This window comes from Vulpes lagopus, chromosome 4 (genome assembly GCF_018345385.1).
Source record: "Vulpes lagopus strain Blue_001 chromosome 4, ASM1834538v1, whole genome shotgun sequence".
Classification (NCBI taxonomy): domain Eukaryota; kingdom Metazoa; phylum Chordata; class Mammalia; order Carnivora; family Canidae; genus Vulpes; species Vulpes lagopus.
This window is the reverse complement of record NC_054827.1, coordinates 18,454,280-18,470,333: the sequence shown is the minus strand read 5'-3', so window position 1 is coordinate 18,470,333 and position 16,054 is coordinate 18,454,280. Positions and strand designations below refer to the sequence as shown.

Below are 16,054 nucleotides of genomic sequence, written 5' to 3'. Positions count from 1 at the left end.
CTTTCTTCAAGCTGGAGTGACCACGCATCTTGGTCTGTGCCAATACGACTTAAAGACACAAGGGTTAGACGTAAGGTGCTGAACAGGATTTTTCCTCCCCAATAGAGATAGGCACACATGCTGGGAGTAAGCTTCAACTCTAGGATGTTGTCCTTCACCTTTAGCCTTTTACATAGTAGCAGGAGGACTTAGCACGTGGAACTCATAGCGACCACATTTTAACTGAAGTCACTGACAAAACAACATGCTGCATCAGGAAGATGACATTATTGAATCACCAAACCTAGACCTACCATCTCTAGACTTTCTGTTAAACACACAACCTCTGTTTTGAACCAAATGGCATTCTTAACTACCAAGTGTTCCTCTCTCAGCATCTGATGCAGTTGATTCCTCCTTCCTCCTTGAAAGGTTTTCTTTACTTGGCTTCCAGAACAACACTCTTAACTGACTCCCTCCTACCCTCCTGGCTGTTTCTTTTTGGTCTCCTTTGTGATTCCTCCTTATCTCCCTAATCCTTTAAAATTTAGGAGTTCCCCAGTGATATCCTTGACCTGTTCTCTTCTGTGCATTCTCTTAGTGGTCTTATCCAGTCTGGCAGTTTTAAATACCATCTAAATATTGATGAATCCCAAATTTATACCTGTAGATCAGACTTCTATGCACTCTACACTTGTATATCCCAGTTTCTACTCTACATTCACTTATAAGTTATTCATCTCAATTTAGTATCTCTATAGCTTGGTTCTTGCTACCCATCTCCTAATATCTGTGTCACCACCATCTATACCTATCTCAGTGGATGGAAACATTGGCCTTCCACTGTTTGCACCCAAAGTGTGTAGAGTCATCCCTTTTTAGTACTTTAGATTATCAAGCATCCTATATACTTTTACTTATGTATTTATTACCTGTCTCTCCCACCAGAATGTAACTTCAAAGACGGCATGGTTTTATCTTGTATTCACTTCTGTACCTCAGCACTTTGATCACCAAGTCTACATTTACTCAATAAAGACTTAGTGCCAAGCATATGACAATTAAAATAAGATACCGTTTTGCACTTTCTGAAACAGTAAACATTTGAAAAGAGTGTTAGCAATGTCAAAATACTGGCAAGGGTGTTGGAAAACACTTACATACTCAGAGTAGGAGCACCGACTTGTAGGCTGTTTCTGAAGGGCAATTTGGCAACATGTATCAAAAGTCTTAAAAATGCTCACACCCTCTGATTCCATCTAAAGGAATGTATCCAAGGAATTTATCTGACCAGCTCTATACTCATGTACAAAGTTCTTCAGTATGGAATTGTTTCATGCACTATAAAAACAAAATAATGGGGCGCCTGGGTGGCGCAGTCAGTTATGTCTAACTCTTGGTTTCAGCTCAGGTTGTGATCTCAGAGTCGTGAGATCGAGCCATATATCTGGCTCCGAGCTGAGCATGGAGTCAGTTTGAAATTCTCTGTCTTCCCCTTTCACTATGTTCATTCACATTCTTTAAAATAAATCTTAAAAAAACCTGAAACAACCAGACGTTCAAAGAAGTCTGAAGAAATATATGGCATTTCAATGATGAAATATTTTAAGGTCATTTAAAATCATGTTATTAAAGAATAAGAACTTAAGAATCTAGGAAAGTTGGCACTCCACCTCTTAAATGAAAAAAATTCAATCAACTCATTAAGTGCCTATTAGGTGTGGGATTTCTGAAACAGTGGGAACTGTTTGTCTCCATTAAATATATTTAAGCACACATACAGGAGAGAATGCAAAAAGAAAAGGTATTGAATCATTTATTATGAAATTTAGAAGTATTTGGCATTAATGAAATCAAGAGTGATGTGATTTTTTTTTTTCTTTCCCACTTTTCACTGAAGAGTTATACTTTTAAAATAGCCTACTAGTAGAGGTGGGAGTGCCTGAGTGGCTCAGTCAGTTAAGCATCCAACTCTTGGTTTCAGCTCAGGCCATGATCTCAGGGTCCTGGGATCCAGCTTCATGCAGGAGTCTGCACTCAGCAGGGAGACTGCTTGAGATTCTCTCTCCCTCTGCCCCTCCTGCATGCACTCACACATTTGCACTCTCTCTTCTCACTCTCTCAAAAATAAACAAATCTTTAAAAAAAAAAAAAAAAAGCCTACTAGGAAGGAGGCAGCAGAAACCTGATGAGCTATCCAAATTAACTGGTTAATTTCAAGATACAAGAGAGGTAAAATAAGATTTCCTTTGCCTGAGACCATGTTTCACCTTTCCTGACATTGACATTGAGCCCATTGACCTGGGCTCTGTCTGGACCCACTGATGGCCAGAACACCAACGGATTGGGGCCCAGCTGCCCTCCTCTGTATTTCCAATTACTTTTATTGACTTGGTCCTTCAATCTCTACATTCCATACTCTGAACTCTAATTGTCCCTTCATTTCTACTTCCTAGTATATCAGTTAAGTCCTAAAAATTACCTCAATCCAGATGTATCCTTTTTAGTTGTATTTCTAGAGTCCTTTTTTTTTTAAGGACTCCCCCCCGCCCCCCATGAGAGAGACAGAGAGGCAGAGACATATGCAGAGGAAGAAGCAGGCTCCTTGCAGGGATCCCGATGCGGGACTCAATCCTAGGACTCTGAGATCTGACCTGAGTGGAAGGCAGATGCTCAACCACTGAGTCACCCAGGCATCCCTGTATTTCTAGAGTCTTAATGGCAAAAATTAAACAGCAGAAAGCATCAACACTAAACCAAGACTGGTACTTATATTTTAAGGGTATACTTCAATCATCTTATAGAATTATCTATATTCTAGCAAAAAATTTTCAGCAAACTTTGGTATTGGTAATTTTACCCTATTCTGAAATCCTACAGTTTTCTTTAAAGTATCCTAAGGATACACGTGATAAGGAATGAACTCATCACCTCCTCTACCTGACTGGTCATAGCTGAGGGTAAACACCATGTCTTACTTATCCCACAATTCCTCTGGGTCCCCAGTACGACTTACAGAGCACACACTCCCAAGCTGTCAGGTGAATGAATTATCTTCCAAAACACAGAATTTCAGTAGCCCTCTATATATATGTACTGCAAAATGTGACTTTCATAGTCCACACTCTTGAGTTAGCCAAGACGAGGTTGTATTAATAAGGCATAAGAAATGGCAGCTTAAACTCAAGAGTAAATGCAAAAACAAAGTCACAGTAGTACAGGTGAGTCATAATAAAAACACAGCAAGTATTAAGAGGGTGGTAATTTGACAGAGAAACAAGAACATCCCACAGAGCAAGGTTCTCACGAGGGCTTGAGTTGCATAGAAGCCCAGTGTTCATGGTGATACTGTCCGTACCTGCCTCTGCAAGTGTACTCACAAGAGGTCTCTTGCTTCACGTGGAAATGAAACCAAAATAACTTCCATGGTCACGGGCCTGAGAATATGTGTCCCACAACTAAAGGAATAATAAACTCGAGAGTATAATATACTCAAGGGAAACTTAAAAGAGTTGCATCCATTCCCCCAGCTACCATACAAAGAGGATGAACAAGGGTCTTCATAGGTTTGTCAACAGATTTACTTATGTGGTGGTGAATGAGCTCACTGGCACTCCAGTGGGAAAAGGCACATGGTGAGCATCCTGGCTCATCAGAAGCCAAGGCTCAGCAGCAGAGCTTCTTTTGATGAGGTCATGGAGACTCAAAAGCAAACATCATCTTCAGTTTACTTCCTTTTCCAAGGTTACAAAAATAAATATGTGAACAGATCTTACACAAACTCACTTCAAAGATATCACCTAACCTCAGAAAAGTGAGCTGGCCAATATGAAGGAGGAAACTGTCCAGTCCATTACCCACCACTGCTATTCTGACACTTGACTCAAAATTCCCCACTTGATCTCCAGGTAGGTCTATACCGACACACTGCTGCATTCCCTTTATTTCTAAGGCTTAACTTGCCTGTACCCTGGACGCATTCGAATGCTTCAGTAGCTGACCATCAGCCATCCGCTGCCCCCCCCCCCCCGTTTTTTTAAAGATTTTATTTACATTCCAAGAGACAGAGAGGCAGAGACATAGGCAGAGGGAGAAGCAGGCTCCTCGCAGGGAGCCCAATGTGGGACACGATCCCCAGGACCCCGGGATCATGACCTGACCCAAAGGCAGATGCTCAACCGCTGAGCCACCCAGATGTCCCTGCTTTGATCTTTATCAGGTCTTTTCCTACATGCTTCCTAGCTCTCTACACATTTTTATCCTCTTAAACCTGAAACATTCACACACTCTCTGAGGTGCTTCTCAGTCTCTTCATATTCAACATGCCCCCAACTAAACCCATTGTTCTTTCTCCTCCTGATAATCTCTTCTTACTATTTCTCCATCTCGCTTCATGGCCACCCAAAAAGCAAACAGAGGAGACATGTGGGACTATTTGCCACCCACAGAAGCTTAGCAGACCCTCTTCTTCCAAAACATTTTTGATATTTTCACCCTGCTTCCTATCCCCACGTCCTGGCACGACTCTTACAAGTTTGTGTCTCAACTACGAAAGAATTGATCTGCCTCAACCATCTATGGGACTCATCCACCACTTACCCCAATACTCCATCTGTTCAAGGCATGCCAACCTGCCCTCGGTGTTTCCAGACGCACCATACCCTTTCATAACTCTCCACTTGCACCCTTGGGAATGCCAGCAACTTTCCACGTCTGGCAAACTTCTATGGGCACATTCCAAGGCCAGTACAAATGTCATCACTATTCTCCTGCCTGCCCTTAGGCCCAGTCAGTGGTGTTCCCTTTACTGTGGACACACAGTACTTTGGAGATGTCTCCATTTGAATCAGGCCAGACAACATTTTTAAACACCTGTTGTGTAATAGGTCTGCTGTGCTGAGCACTGAAAAAAAATATAAAAATAAGACCTGGACTCTCCTTATGGACCTCACAATTTAGGAGACAGACATGTACAAAAATAGTTACAGTACAGAATAAATGCAAGATATCAGGCCAGGTCAGCTGCAATTTGAAAAATTAGTTTGCATTCAGATGACGTGATTCAATACCCCTTTCCACCTCAGCCTCCAACTAGTGAGATCATTATATAAAGGCCTATTATTTCATGTTTGTATTCTCTGAATCTAGTAGACTGCCCAGTACACAGCAGGCTCTCAAGACTTTTCTTGAATTCATAAGGTAAGAGAAAGTTCATAGTGACCTATGAAGCCTCCTTATGTGTCATTCTATAAAGCAATCTTCTCTGCAATTACTTGCCAAGTAAGAACTGAGTGGAATGCCTGTAAGATGGAGAATTTACAGTGAAAATGTCAGGAAGGAATAAAAAAGAAGTCACTTGTCACCCAGGTGCCTGTAAGACCCTACTTGGTTGGCCTCATTGCTACTCTCTGCCCCCTGCCGCCCCCCCCCCCCCCCCCCACTGCACACACTGGGCAGCTCTCTGTCCCTCAAGCACCCCAGTGCTCCCTCATCTACACCTCTGCATTTGCTGTTCGCTCTGCCCCGGAAGGCCTGTCATCTCATGTCCTAATGCCTCCCTCCTTCTGTGCCTTCAGGCACTGGTTCATTTGTCACCTCCTCAGTGAGGCCTTTTGCAACCACCTGATATTAAGATTTAACTCCCTTCACCACCTTTTTTCCTCAGCACTTATCATCTTACATTCTAAATATTTTATTTAATTTTCTGTCACGCCTGACTAGAACTGAAGCTCCACAAAGTCCAGAATTTATCTGTTTTGTGCCTTTCTTCATGCCCAGCACAAGCAGGCACTCACTAGACACTTGCCAAGCGAGGAAGTCAGTGTGTCGGACTCCTGGATATACGCCACAGAGGCCAAGAGCGCCAACCCCAGCACCAGACTGCTTGTTCTGTTTCCTGTCTCCACCAATTATTAACTGTGTAACCTTGTGTGAGTTACTAAGATTTCAAAACTTCAAATTCCTCATCTGCAGAAGAGGGATAAGCATATTGTCTATACCTCATGAATTGTGAGAGTAAATGAAGTGAGGCTAAGAAAGCTTAGAACAGAGCATGGCACATCACTGGCCCTCAAAAACATTACTAGTACTATTATTTTTATGCCAAGAAAATTTGGGATATATTTTTTACAAGGGGTTTTAATTACATGCAAACACAGAAACATCCAAACCAACACATTAGTTTTTAGAATAAGTTATTAGGTGATAATTTCTGGTTATTATGAATTTATAGTGAGTATCTCCCCTCATAATTTTGCTAGCTATTTCTCTCAAACTCTCACCTCACCATAAAATGATATAAAATTGAAATAATTTTAAATTCCCTTTTAACACTAAAGAGACAAAATTAGTTCGCAAAACACAACTATGCAAAAAACAACGTAGCAAGAAAGCTCAGAAACCTATGATGCTAGGCAAGTCATTACAAGTTTGGGATGTACTCCTGGTTTGAGAAGAATCTATTTTATTAACCCACAATAAACTGAATTACAACAAAGGATTATCCTTTTAAAAAGTTATTTTTCTTTCTCCAGAAGAAAAACTAAAGACTGTTTCTTTCATGAGGCCTTTCTTCAGGCTCTGGTATAATCAGACCAACCCCTGAACATTCTTCTTTTGCCCAAAGTCCTAAAGTACTTAGGGGCTTTTTCCCACACCCTTAATACACCCTTTTTATGCTGCTCTGTGGTTGCATCATAAGCATGCACTTACCCTCCCCAGGTGGGTTATAGGATCCACGGGGCAGGGAGTGTATTTTGTCTCACTTCCGTAATCCTACCTTGCCCAGGCTGGTCACTGGAAGGGCAATTATAGGTGTGTCTGAAGGAACACACACATTCATAATCTAAAACCTGATAAGAACTGGTACCGCCTTCACAAGAGGGTGGCAGGTAGGCCTGAAAATGCCTGAATGAATCATGAAGTATTTAACTGTGCGGTGATTTCCTTACCAGCATTAATTTGCAATAACCATATAACATCTTTTAAATTATGGTAAACTGACAGAACTTTAAGCCAAGGCCCTGAAAAGAGAAATGCCAATTTCTAAAGCACTCAGCTGAGTGTGAGAATTTTAATCTTTCAAAACTCAGAGTCCTACTACAGTAGGTTGTATTTTTTTTTTTTTTTTAAGATTTTATTTATTTGAGAGAGTACAGGCACAGGGGAGGGGCAGAGGGAGAAGCAGACTCCACACTGAGCAGGAAGCCCAACGCAGGGCTCGATCCGAGAACCCCAAGATCATGACCTGAGCCGCAGGCAGACACTTAACCAATTGACCAATACAGGTGCCTCAAGAGTAGTTCTTTAGACCAATAATGTGAAGTTTAGGAGAATGGGCTCCAGAGCTCTACTGCATGGTTTGAATCCTACCTCTGCTACTTGCTAGCTGCACAACCTTGACAAGTTATTCAATTTCTGTGTGATGTTTTCCTCAATCTGTAAATGAGAATAAGCCTCACAAAACTACTGTGAGGATAAACACATCTATAAATGAAATGATTAGGACAGAGCCTAAAACTTGATAAGCATTTTGTAAGTGTGTTATCTCACTGGCATTATAATTATTATTATCCTAGTTTTCCTCACTACCTCATCTTATTTAATTGGAGTGGTTAAAACACATCCATAGTCTAAACAAAGATACTTTGAATTTGGTCTGTTACTGGTCATAATCTGGTTTCATACAAATTTCCTGATTTTTAAAATTATTTTTCCAGTTTTATTGAGATCTAGTTGGCACACATCACTGTGTAAGTTGAAGGAGTAGAGCATAATGGCTTGACTTAACATGTACTGTGCATTGGTGACCTCAATAAGTTTAATTAGCATCCACCATCTCACAAAGACACAATAAAAAGCAAAAAAAAAATTTTTCCCTTATGATGAGTATTTACTTATTTTTCATACATATCGTACAGCAGCATTAGCTATGGTCATCATGCTGTACACATCACCATTTCCAGATACTGACAAGTAAAATGGAAGAGCTCCATTGGGTTTAATTATAATTCTTTCTCCTGCTCAGTTTAAAGCTTCAAGAAAATGGCTATTTCAATTCCAGATCTGGTTTTCTACTTAGTTCTCTGAAAGGATTTATTGAAAACCCCAGTCGGCTGGAACATTCCTGCTGCTTACCTTTCAGGAGAGTAACTTTGTATACAGAATACAGAGGATGTCCATTTGGTTTCAATTTTCTAATACACAAACACCACATTGTACAGTAAATGGCAACACACTCTCAATGATCTAAAGGCACATTGTTTTTGCTCCTTGATCTTCTGCTCTACTTTTAACTCTGTAGTGATTAAATTTCCTGTCCCCCACGACAAACACCTCTCAATTTATTGTGAGCATCCACACAAGCTAGTTGCTGTTTTTTTTTTTTTTAAATACAGCATAATCAAGTTAGTCTTCAAACAGTTCACATAAAAACTCAAATGCAAATCCATGAAGTTTCTGGTTATATTAACTTTTTTTTTCCATTTCTACACAGAAAAGCACCAAGTAAAAGAAAACTTAGTTTTTAACTCAGATTGAAAACTTTGAATACATAACTTAGTTATCAAGTTTCTTTATACAGGTTAATCAAAGCTCAATAAATGTCCTTGTCTTTTCATAAGAGTAAACAGACCTACTTTCTCTTAAGGCATGATATTATATAATATACAGAAAAGGGACTTTTAAAATGCTTAACTTTTTGGTAGAACAGATCACCTACATAAATGAATCCCAGTTTTGAAAATATAGTTGGCCCTCCTTCTCCCCATCTTCCCATCCACAGGGGATAGGTTTCAAGACCACCAATGGATGGCTGAAACCACAAATAGTACCAAGCCCTATGTGTACTGTTTTTTTCCTATACATACCTACCTGTGATAAAGTTTAATTTACAAATGAGACACAGAAAGAATAAAAAAAGAATTATAACAATATACTATAATAAGAGTTATGTGAATGTGGTCTCTCCCCCTCTCTCTCTCTCTCTCTCTCTCTCTCTCTCTCTCTCTCTCTCTCTTTTCAGCCTTCTTCCTGTGAAGGGGTGAGCTGATAAAATGCCTTCATGAGGAGCTGGATTGAGGTGAATGATCTAGGCATTACGATTCAGTGTCAGGCTACTCCTGACTTTGTAACAACACATTAGAAGGAGGGTCACCTGCCTCTGTGCCATGCATGACTATGGCTAACTGAAATCATTGAAAGCAGAACCCCAGATGGCTGGGGACCACTGTCTATCCTATCCTGGGTACTGGCCTAGTCTCCTGAAAGTATGTGTGCTTCCAGTTTTCTGAGTTTTGAGCATCCTGTGGCCTAGAGAATCATACTAGTTGTAGCCACTGCTCAGAAAATTTGGCGAGTCCTCAAACTTCCCCCCAGAAAGATAAGGACTGTGAAAGCTGACAGGTCCTTACATGCTCAAATCCTCGTATTTCACTATGCAAGGCTGAAGCCCAGGGTGGATAAACAACTTGCTTGTGCAGCTCACTGGTGCTGGTGTAGTACTAGAATATAGGGCTCCTAAACTACAGGCCATGGAGTGATTGGCCATGACTCTGCAGCGCCACCAAGCCATAGGTGCTCCTAATATCCAAACAGAAAGAGAACTCCCCATTATCGGGCAACCACCACTACGCTTACCTATCATCAATGATAAAAACCAAAGCTTTGATCTCCCTAACGGTGGCATATCTATAATCAGGATCATTATTTCTCTTCTGTTTTTCTCCCCAATGAAGACGACTTCAAGTGAATTCTTTCTTCCTATTCAGCTCCTCCAGGGATGGGAATAGAAATGTGCTGCAGATCCTTTCTCCTCCCCCCTGTACTGCTTTCCTGGCTTTGCTCCTCAGAACCTCAAGATCTTAATGTAGGCCTGAATCTAAATAAATCACCCTTAAAATACTTCTGCTCATTATAGGCTTCTCAAACAGGAGTTCTCAAAACAGAATTAGAAAAGAAAACCTAAAACTATCAAGGTGTAGAGTAGTATGGAGATCCTCTGGGATCTGCTTGGTTTTGTTAGTTTCTGCAAAATGTTCTCATGTGTGTTGACACATCAGTCTAGAGGCACTTTTTCTTCCCCCCAGATCATTCAACAGTAGTTGGTATTTTTATAAGGGAACTTACTTCTAAATCCATCAGGCTTGCCTTTAATTTGCTCAAGGTTGTACCTGTTAAAATAAAGGTTGTTCCCTGCAGAGTGTTCTCAGTCAACTGGAATGGCTAGCAGTGTTTTTGGCTTAGTCTCTACAACATAGGCTGACTTTTCCATTTCCTGTTCTGATCTGCAACCCAGAGAAGTCTGTCCATCTGCCAAATTTTAATAAGACACTTAACAGCTACTCTTAAAGTGCTTCAACTTCATAAATCTAGCAGGAATTTGAAATTACTGCTTCTAAGATATAAACATAAATAAATGTTCATCTTAGCGAAGTTTAACTTCTTAGTCACTCTTACATCCCTGCAAATTTATAATACATCTTTCAGTAAAAGTTAAGGAAAAACTAATCTCTTTCCACTACCATGAGTCCAGGATATAACACTTAAGTATTATTAAGCACGTAAACATTTACAAAAAAAAAAAACTTTTCTAATTTTGAAATTATTTGTATGTAAGAGGGACCCAATTATTTGCTTATAATTTTTCTTAGTATTATAAGTTGGTTTATACACCTATATCTTTCACTGAACTAGCCTTTACATCACTCAAAGATCAGAGCTATGTCTATAACTTCTTTTTCTACCTTCCCTGTGTAAGATGCTGGTCAGCAAAAGCCTAAATGTTGTAGTGGACAGAATGTGTTAGTTTTATAACCAAAACCTGTCTTTCTGCTCTTTGACATGCCTATTCCTACATTCAAATAATTCATAAACTGCTATAAGGCACAACTGATTTATTTTATTCTTACCAGAACTGGACACACGCCTGATCCTCTGTGGAGATAAGGCCCGATCAGAATTGAGATTTCTACTGTCACTATTCCGCCTCAAACAGGAAACAGAAGGCCCCGCTTTGGCTTTTGAACCAGATGTTTTCCTTAAATTGGAGGAGTCAGGCTTGGATATGTTCCTACCTGATGTGGCTGCAGTTTTTGAAGCAGAACCCTGTGAAAAAATAGTTAAGATTTTAATCCAGATCATACCTTCCTCCTACCATTTCCTCTTGGCACTACGTCAAAGCAACAATTTCTGTCTATGCAGATATGCCAGATGGATGTTTAAATGTCATTTTTAGTATGAAGGAATTAAACCTCTTCATAGTTCTCTTTTCAATCCACCAAGATCTGTCTTTTGTGCCCATCCACGGAACTACTCCCAAGATGACCAGTGCCACGAACTAAAGTCAAGCTACAGCTTTCATCCTGTTCCTTGTAGCCCCTCCTGAGGCATAGGATTCTGTTGGCAGGGTCTTCCTCTGACTTCTCCAACAGAGCACTTTCCTGGTTTTGTTTCTACCTGCCTGGTTATTTCTCCTCTGGATCCTGTCTCAATGTTAGTGGTCTCAAGGGTCCTAAACTTGACCCAGGTCTTTCCTTGCTATATTGCTCTCCCTTGGTGATCTTGTCCACTGTTCAACTGCCACCTACACCCTATTATATCTGAAGTCCACGCGTCCAAGTTAGCACTTCCTGCATTTCCCAGCTTTCTTTACCTTTCCATTTAGCATCCTTTAGGCACCTCTGCCTTCCCATATTTACCACAACATACCCAGGTACCCAACATACATAATAAAAGCTATTTCTAGGTGCTTCCTTTACTTCCTAAATCTTGGTAGACTGCTTTCTCTTTTGCATCCACCTTAGCATGAGCCTGAATTACTGAAACCATAACCTCAGGATTTCTGGTTTCACCAGCTTCCACTCAAATCCATGTTTTACTCCATTGCTTAGGTAATCTCCTTAAAGGCCAAACTGGATTAGGCAGCTTTCCTCTGTCTTCCAGATAAAGTCAACTGTTAACAAGGCACACCCAAACCTTTTGGATCTAGCAACCTCTGCTATATCCTTCAGTTTAACCCTTAATATTCACAGTCCTATACCCCTGGCTCCCATCATACTCACTACCCTGGAATCCCCTAAATGAGAGTATCTTCTCATATTTCTTCATCTTTGTATATTTTATTTCCTCTACCCAGAGTACTCTTCCAATTTATACATGCCCTTTGAGTTCCAGCTAGTGGCTAATGTCATTGCTCCCCTAAAGCCTCTCTTGACAACACTCCCCATTTCCCCCCACCCCATCCTGCCTTCTGCAGCTCAGTAGTTTATACATACTCCCAACTTAATATTTTACATCCCCTTTATCTTCTACTGTTACCTACCATACCAGGTATGAGGTTCGACCAGAGATGGTAGTTTTCCTTTCTGTATCCCAACAGTCACCATCATATACAATAGGCAGTCAATAAATATTCCCATTCTACCCACAGGAAACGAGAACTTGAGCTTTATTCAAGGGCAAATTCCAACACCATAAGCTATTATTTGCATTCTCCCTTTACAAAAAGAACTGAGTCTCATAGAGACTAAGTAATTTGCCCAAAGTCATTCTCCCACTGAACGATGGAGCTAATCTGAAAGCCTATGTAACTCTAAATCCATACTCCTAATATCTATGCTGTGTATTTCCCCATTGGTACCCTTCTTTAATAAGTCATAAGTAGATGATTTCTAACACAGATATGTAATTCATTCACTGACAGTTGAATTCATACACCAGGTGAATTAAAAATTTAGTAGGGCAAGACTTCCAGGGAAGATAGTGGAATAGCAGGACCCTAAGTTCATGTCCACCCACATATACTACTATATAACCCTCACATTACTGCAAATAACCTGGAAAAGGACCTGAAGACTAGCATAACAAGCTCCACAACTGAATGTGAAAAAGAGGTCACACATAGATCAATGGAACAGAATAGAGAACCCAGAAGTGGACCCTGAAATGTATGGTCATCTAATATTCGATAAAGGAGGAAAGACTATCCATTGGAAGAAAGACAGTCTCTTCAATAAATGGTGCTAGGAAAATTGGACATCCACATGCAGAAGAATGAAACTGGACCACTCTCTTTCACCATACACAAAGATAAACTCAAAATGGATGAGAGATCTAAATGTGAGACAAGAGTCCATCAAAATCATAGAAGAGAACACAGGCAACACCCTTTTTGAGCTCGGCCACAGTAACTTCTTGCAAGATACATCCACAAAGGCAAAAGAAACAAAAGCAAAAATGAACTATTGGGACTTCATCAAGATAAGAAGCTTTTGCACAGCAAAGGATACAGTCAACAAAACTAAAAGACAACCTACAGAATGGGAGAAGATATTTGCAAATGACATATCAGATAAAGGGCTAGTTTCCAAAATCTATAAAGAACTTATTAAACTCAACACCAAAGAAACAAACAATCCAATCATGAAATGGGCAAAAGACATGAAGAGAAATCTCACAGAGGAAGACATGGACATGGCCAACATGCACATGAGAAAATGCTCTGCATCACTTGCCATCAGGGAAATACAAATCAAAGCAACAATGAGATACCACCTCACCCCAGTGAGAATGGGGAAAATTAACAAGGCAGGAAACAACAAATGTTGGAGAGGATGCGGAGAAAAGGGAACCCTCTTACACTGTTGGTGGGAATGTGAACTGGTGCAGCCACTCTGGAAAACTGTGTGGAGGTTCCTCAAAGAGTTAAAAATAGACCTGCCCTACGACCCAGCAATTGCACTGTTGGGGATTTACCCCAAAGATTCAGATGCAATGAAACGTCGGGACACCTGCACCCCAATGTTTCTATCAGCAATGGCCACAATAGCCAAAATGTGGAAGGAGCCTCGGTGTCCATCGAAAGATGAATGGATAAAGAAGATGTGGTTTATGTATACAATGGAATATTACTCAGCAATTAGAAACGACAAATACCCACCATTTGCTTCAACGTGGATGGAACTGGAGGGTATTATGCTGAGTGAAATAAGTCAATCGGAGAAGGACAAACAGTGTATGTTCTCATTCATTTGGGGAATATAAATAATAGTGAAAGGGAATATAAAGGAAGGGAAAAGAAATGTTGGGAAATATCAGGAAGGGAGACAGAACATAAAGACTCCTAACTCGGGGAAACGAACTAGGGGTGGTGGAAGGGGAGGAGGGCGGGTGTTGGAGGGGAATGGGTGATGGCACTGAGGTGGACACTTGACGGGATGAGCACTGGGTGTTTTTCTGTATGTTGGTAAATTGAACACCAATAAAAATTAATTAAAAAAAAAAAAAAGAAATGCAACAACAAAAAAAAGAAAAAGAAAAAGAAAAAGAGGTCACATTAAAGAGGGTGAGAAGGGCACACACATGGTGAAGAGCTAAACACAGAGGGTCTGGATACAGAAAAGAGGGAGCTTTAAGCACAGGAGAGCCACAAGAAACAATCACACCAGGGAAGCTGCATGGGGAAGACTAATCCCCATAACATTCGACTTTGAAAATCAGAGCAGCTGATTTTCATACAACCAGTTGAACTTAAAAATCAGCAGGCTGCTCAGGGAAAGACTGGAGGGCCAACAGGAAGCTGAGTCCTTGCCCTTAAAGAGATAGCAGCACGAACAGCCTGAGGAGATACAGTTTAGAAGCAGCAGTTTGAAAATGCCTGGGGTATACAAGAAGGAAAGTTAGTTACTAATCTCAGAGTTCCCTGAGGGACTTCTCCAGAAACAAAGGAGCTGGCAGGCACCATTTCCCTCCCCTACCTCCAGCATAATCACCAAGCCAACTGCAGGAAACAGCTAGTACTCACTACCAAACCTGCTTATGCCATGCCCTGCTCCCTCCAGCTGGGCCAACCCCTCTCCTGGTGCTGTGGATTCCCTCCCCCCCCGTGAGACCCACCCAAACCCTGCCAACACTGCATCTCCGACCTCCCTCAGAAGAGGCATGCACCTTGTTAAAACTATACCCCTACCCAAATGCACTTCATGGAGCTGCCATGGGCAGCCCCACTCACCACAGTGTCCCCTGTGGAGAAGGAATGGTACCTACAGCTTGTGGCACCAAGACTTCTCCTGCCATACTTCCCAGAGCTGCTCCAGCTGGCCTCCAGTCTCCACAGAGGCTGCATGATCCTGGTGGAAAAGGACCCACAGGAATAGCTTGCAGCACCCTGCCCCCACCTGCATGCACTTTATGAAGCAACCCTGGTAGGCCTGATCTTGTAGGCAGTGGCAAGTCCCCTGTGAAGAGGACCAACATGGCCTTATTATTTAAAGTGTGGTTTCATTGCTTTCAAGAGCAACAGACATAGCTGACTTTCACAACACACAGAAAATACACAGAGTTAGGCAAAATGAGGAGACAGAAGAATGTGTCCCAAATCAAAGAACAGGGCAAAAATCATAGCAAGAGAAATAAGTGAAATAGAGTTAATAAACCTGATAGATAATTTAAAGTAATGATTATGAAGATACTAGACAAGAGTGGAGGACATCAGTGAAACCCTTACACAGAACAAAAAAGAACCTATCAGAGATGAAGAATCCAATAATTGCAATTAAAAATATGTTTGTAGAATAAGAGACTAGAGGAAGCAGAGGAACAAATTAATGACCTAGAAGACAGAGTTATGGAAAGTAATCAGGCTGAACAAGTGAGAGAAAAAACAACTATGCAAAATAAGAACAGATTTGGGGAACTCAGGGAATCCATCAAGTATAATAATGTTCACAATACAGGGATCCCAGAAGAAAGGAAAAAGCAGAAAATTTATTTGAAGAAATAAGAGGTGAAAACTTCCCTAATCTGGGGGAGGAAATATATCCAAACTAGGAGTACAGAGATTCCCCATAAAAAACATCAACCCAACGAGGTCCACGCATCAAGACACATAGTAATTAAAATAGCAGGAAGTAGTGATAAAGAATGTTAAAAGCAATGAGAAAAGATAGTTACATACCAGGGAAACCCCATAAGGCTAAGAAAAAGTTTTCAGGCCAGAAGGGAGTGGTATGATATATTCAAAGCGCTGAAAGGGAAAAATCTGCAGCCAAGAATACTCTATTTTGCAAAGCTATCATTC

General features: G+C 40.8%; 1 protein-coding gene across 3 annotated transcripts in view; it reads right to left on the bottom strand.

Moving 5' to 3' along the window:
• MTUS1 (microtubule associated scaffold protein 1) overlaps nucleotides 1-16,054 on the bottom strand; it is a 168,044-nt gene that overhangs the window by 92,564 nt on the left and 59,426 nt on the right. For all 3 annotated transcript variants that reach the window (XM_041753070.1, XM_041753067.1, XM_041753068.1), the window contains exon 3: nucleotides 10,887-11,082. In XM_041753070.1, coding sequence (XP_041609004.1) covers nucleotides 10,887-11,082 — 196 coding nt within the window. The remainder of the gene's footprint in view (nucleotides 1-10,886; nucleotides 11,083-16,054) is intronic.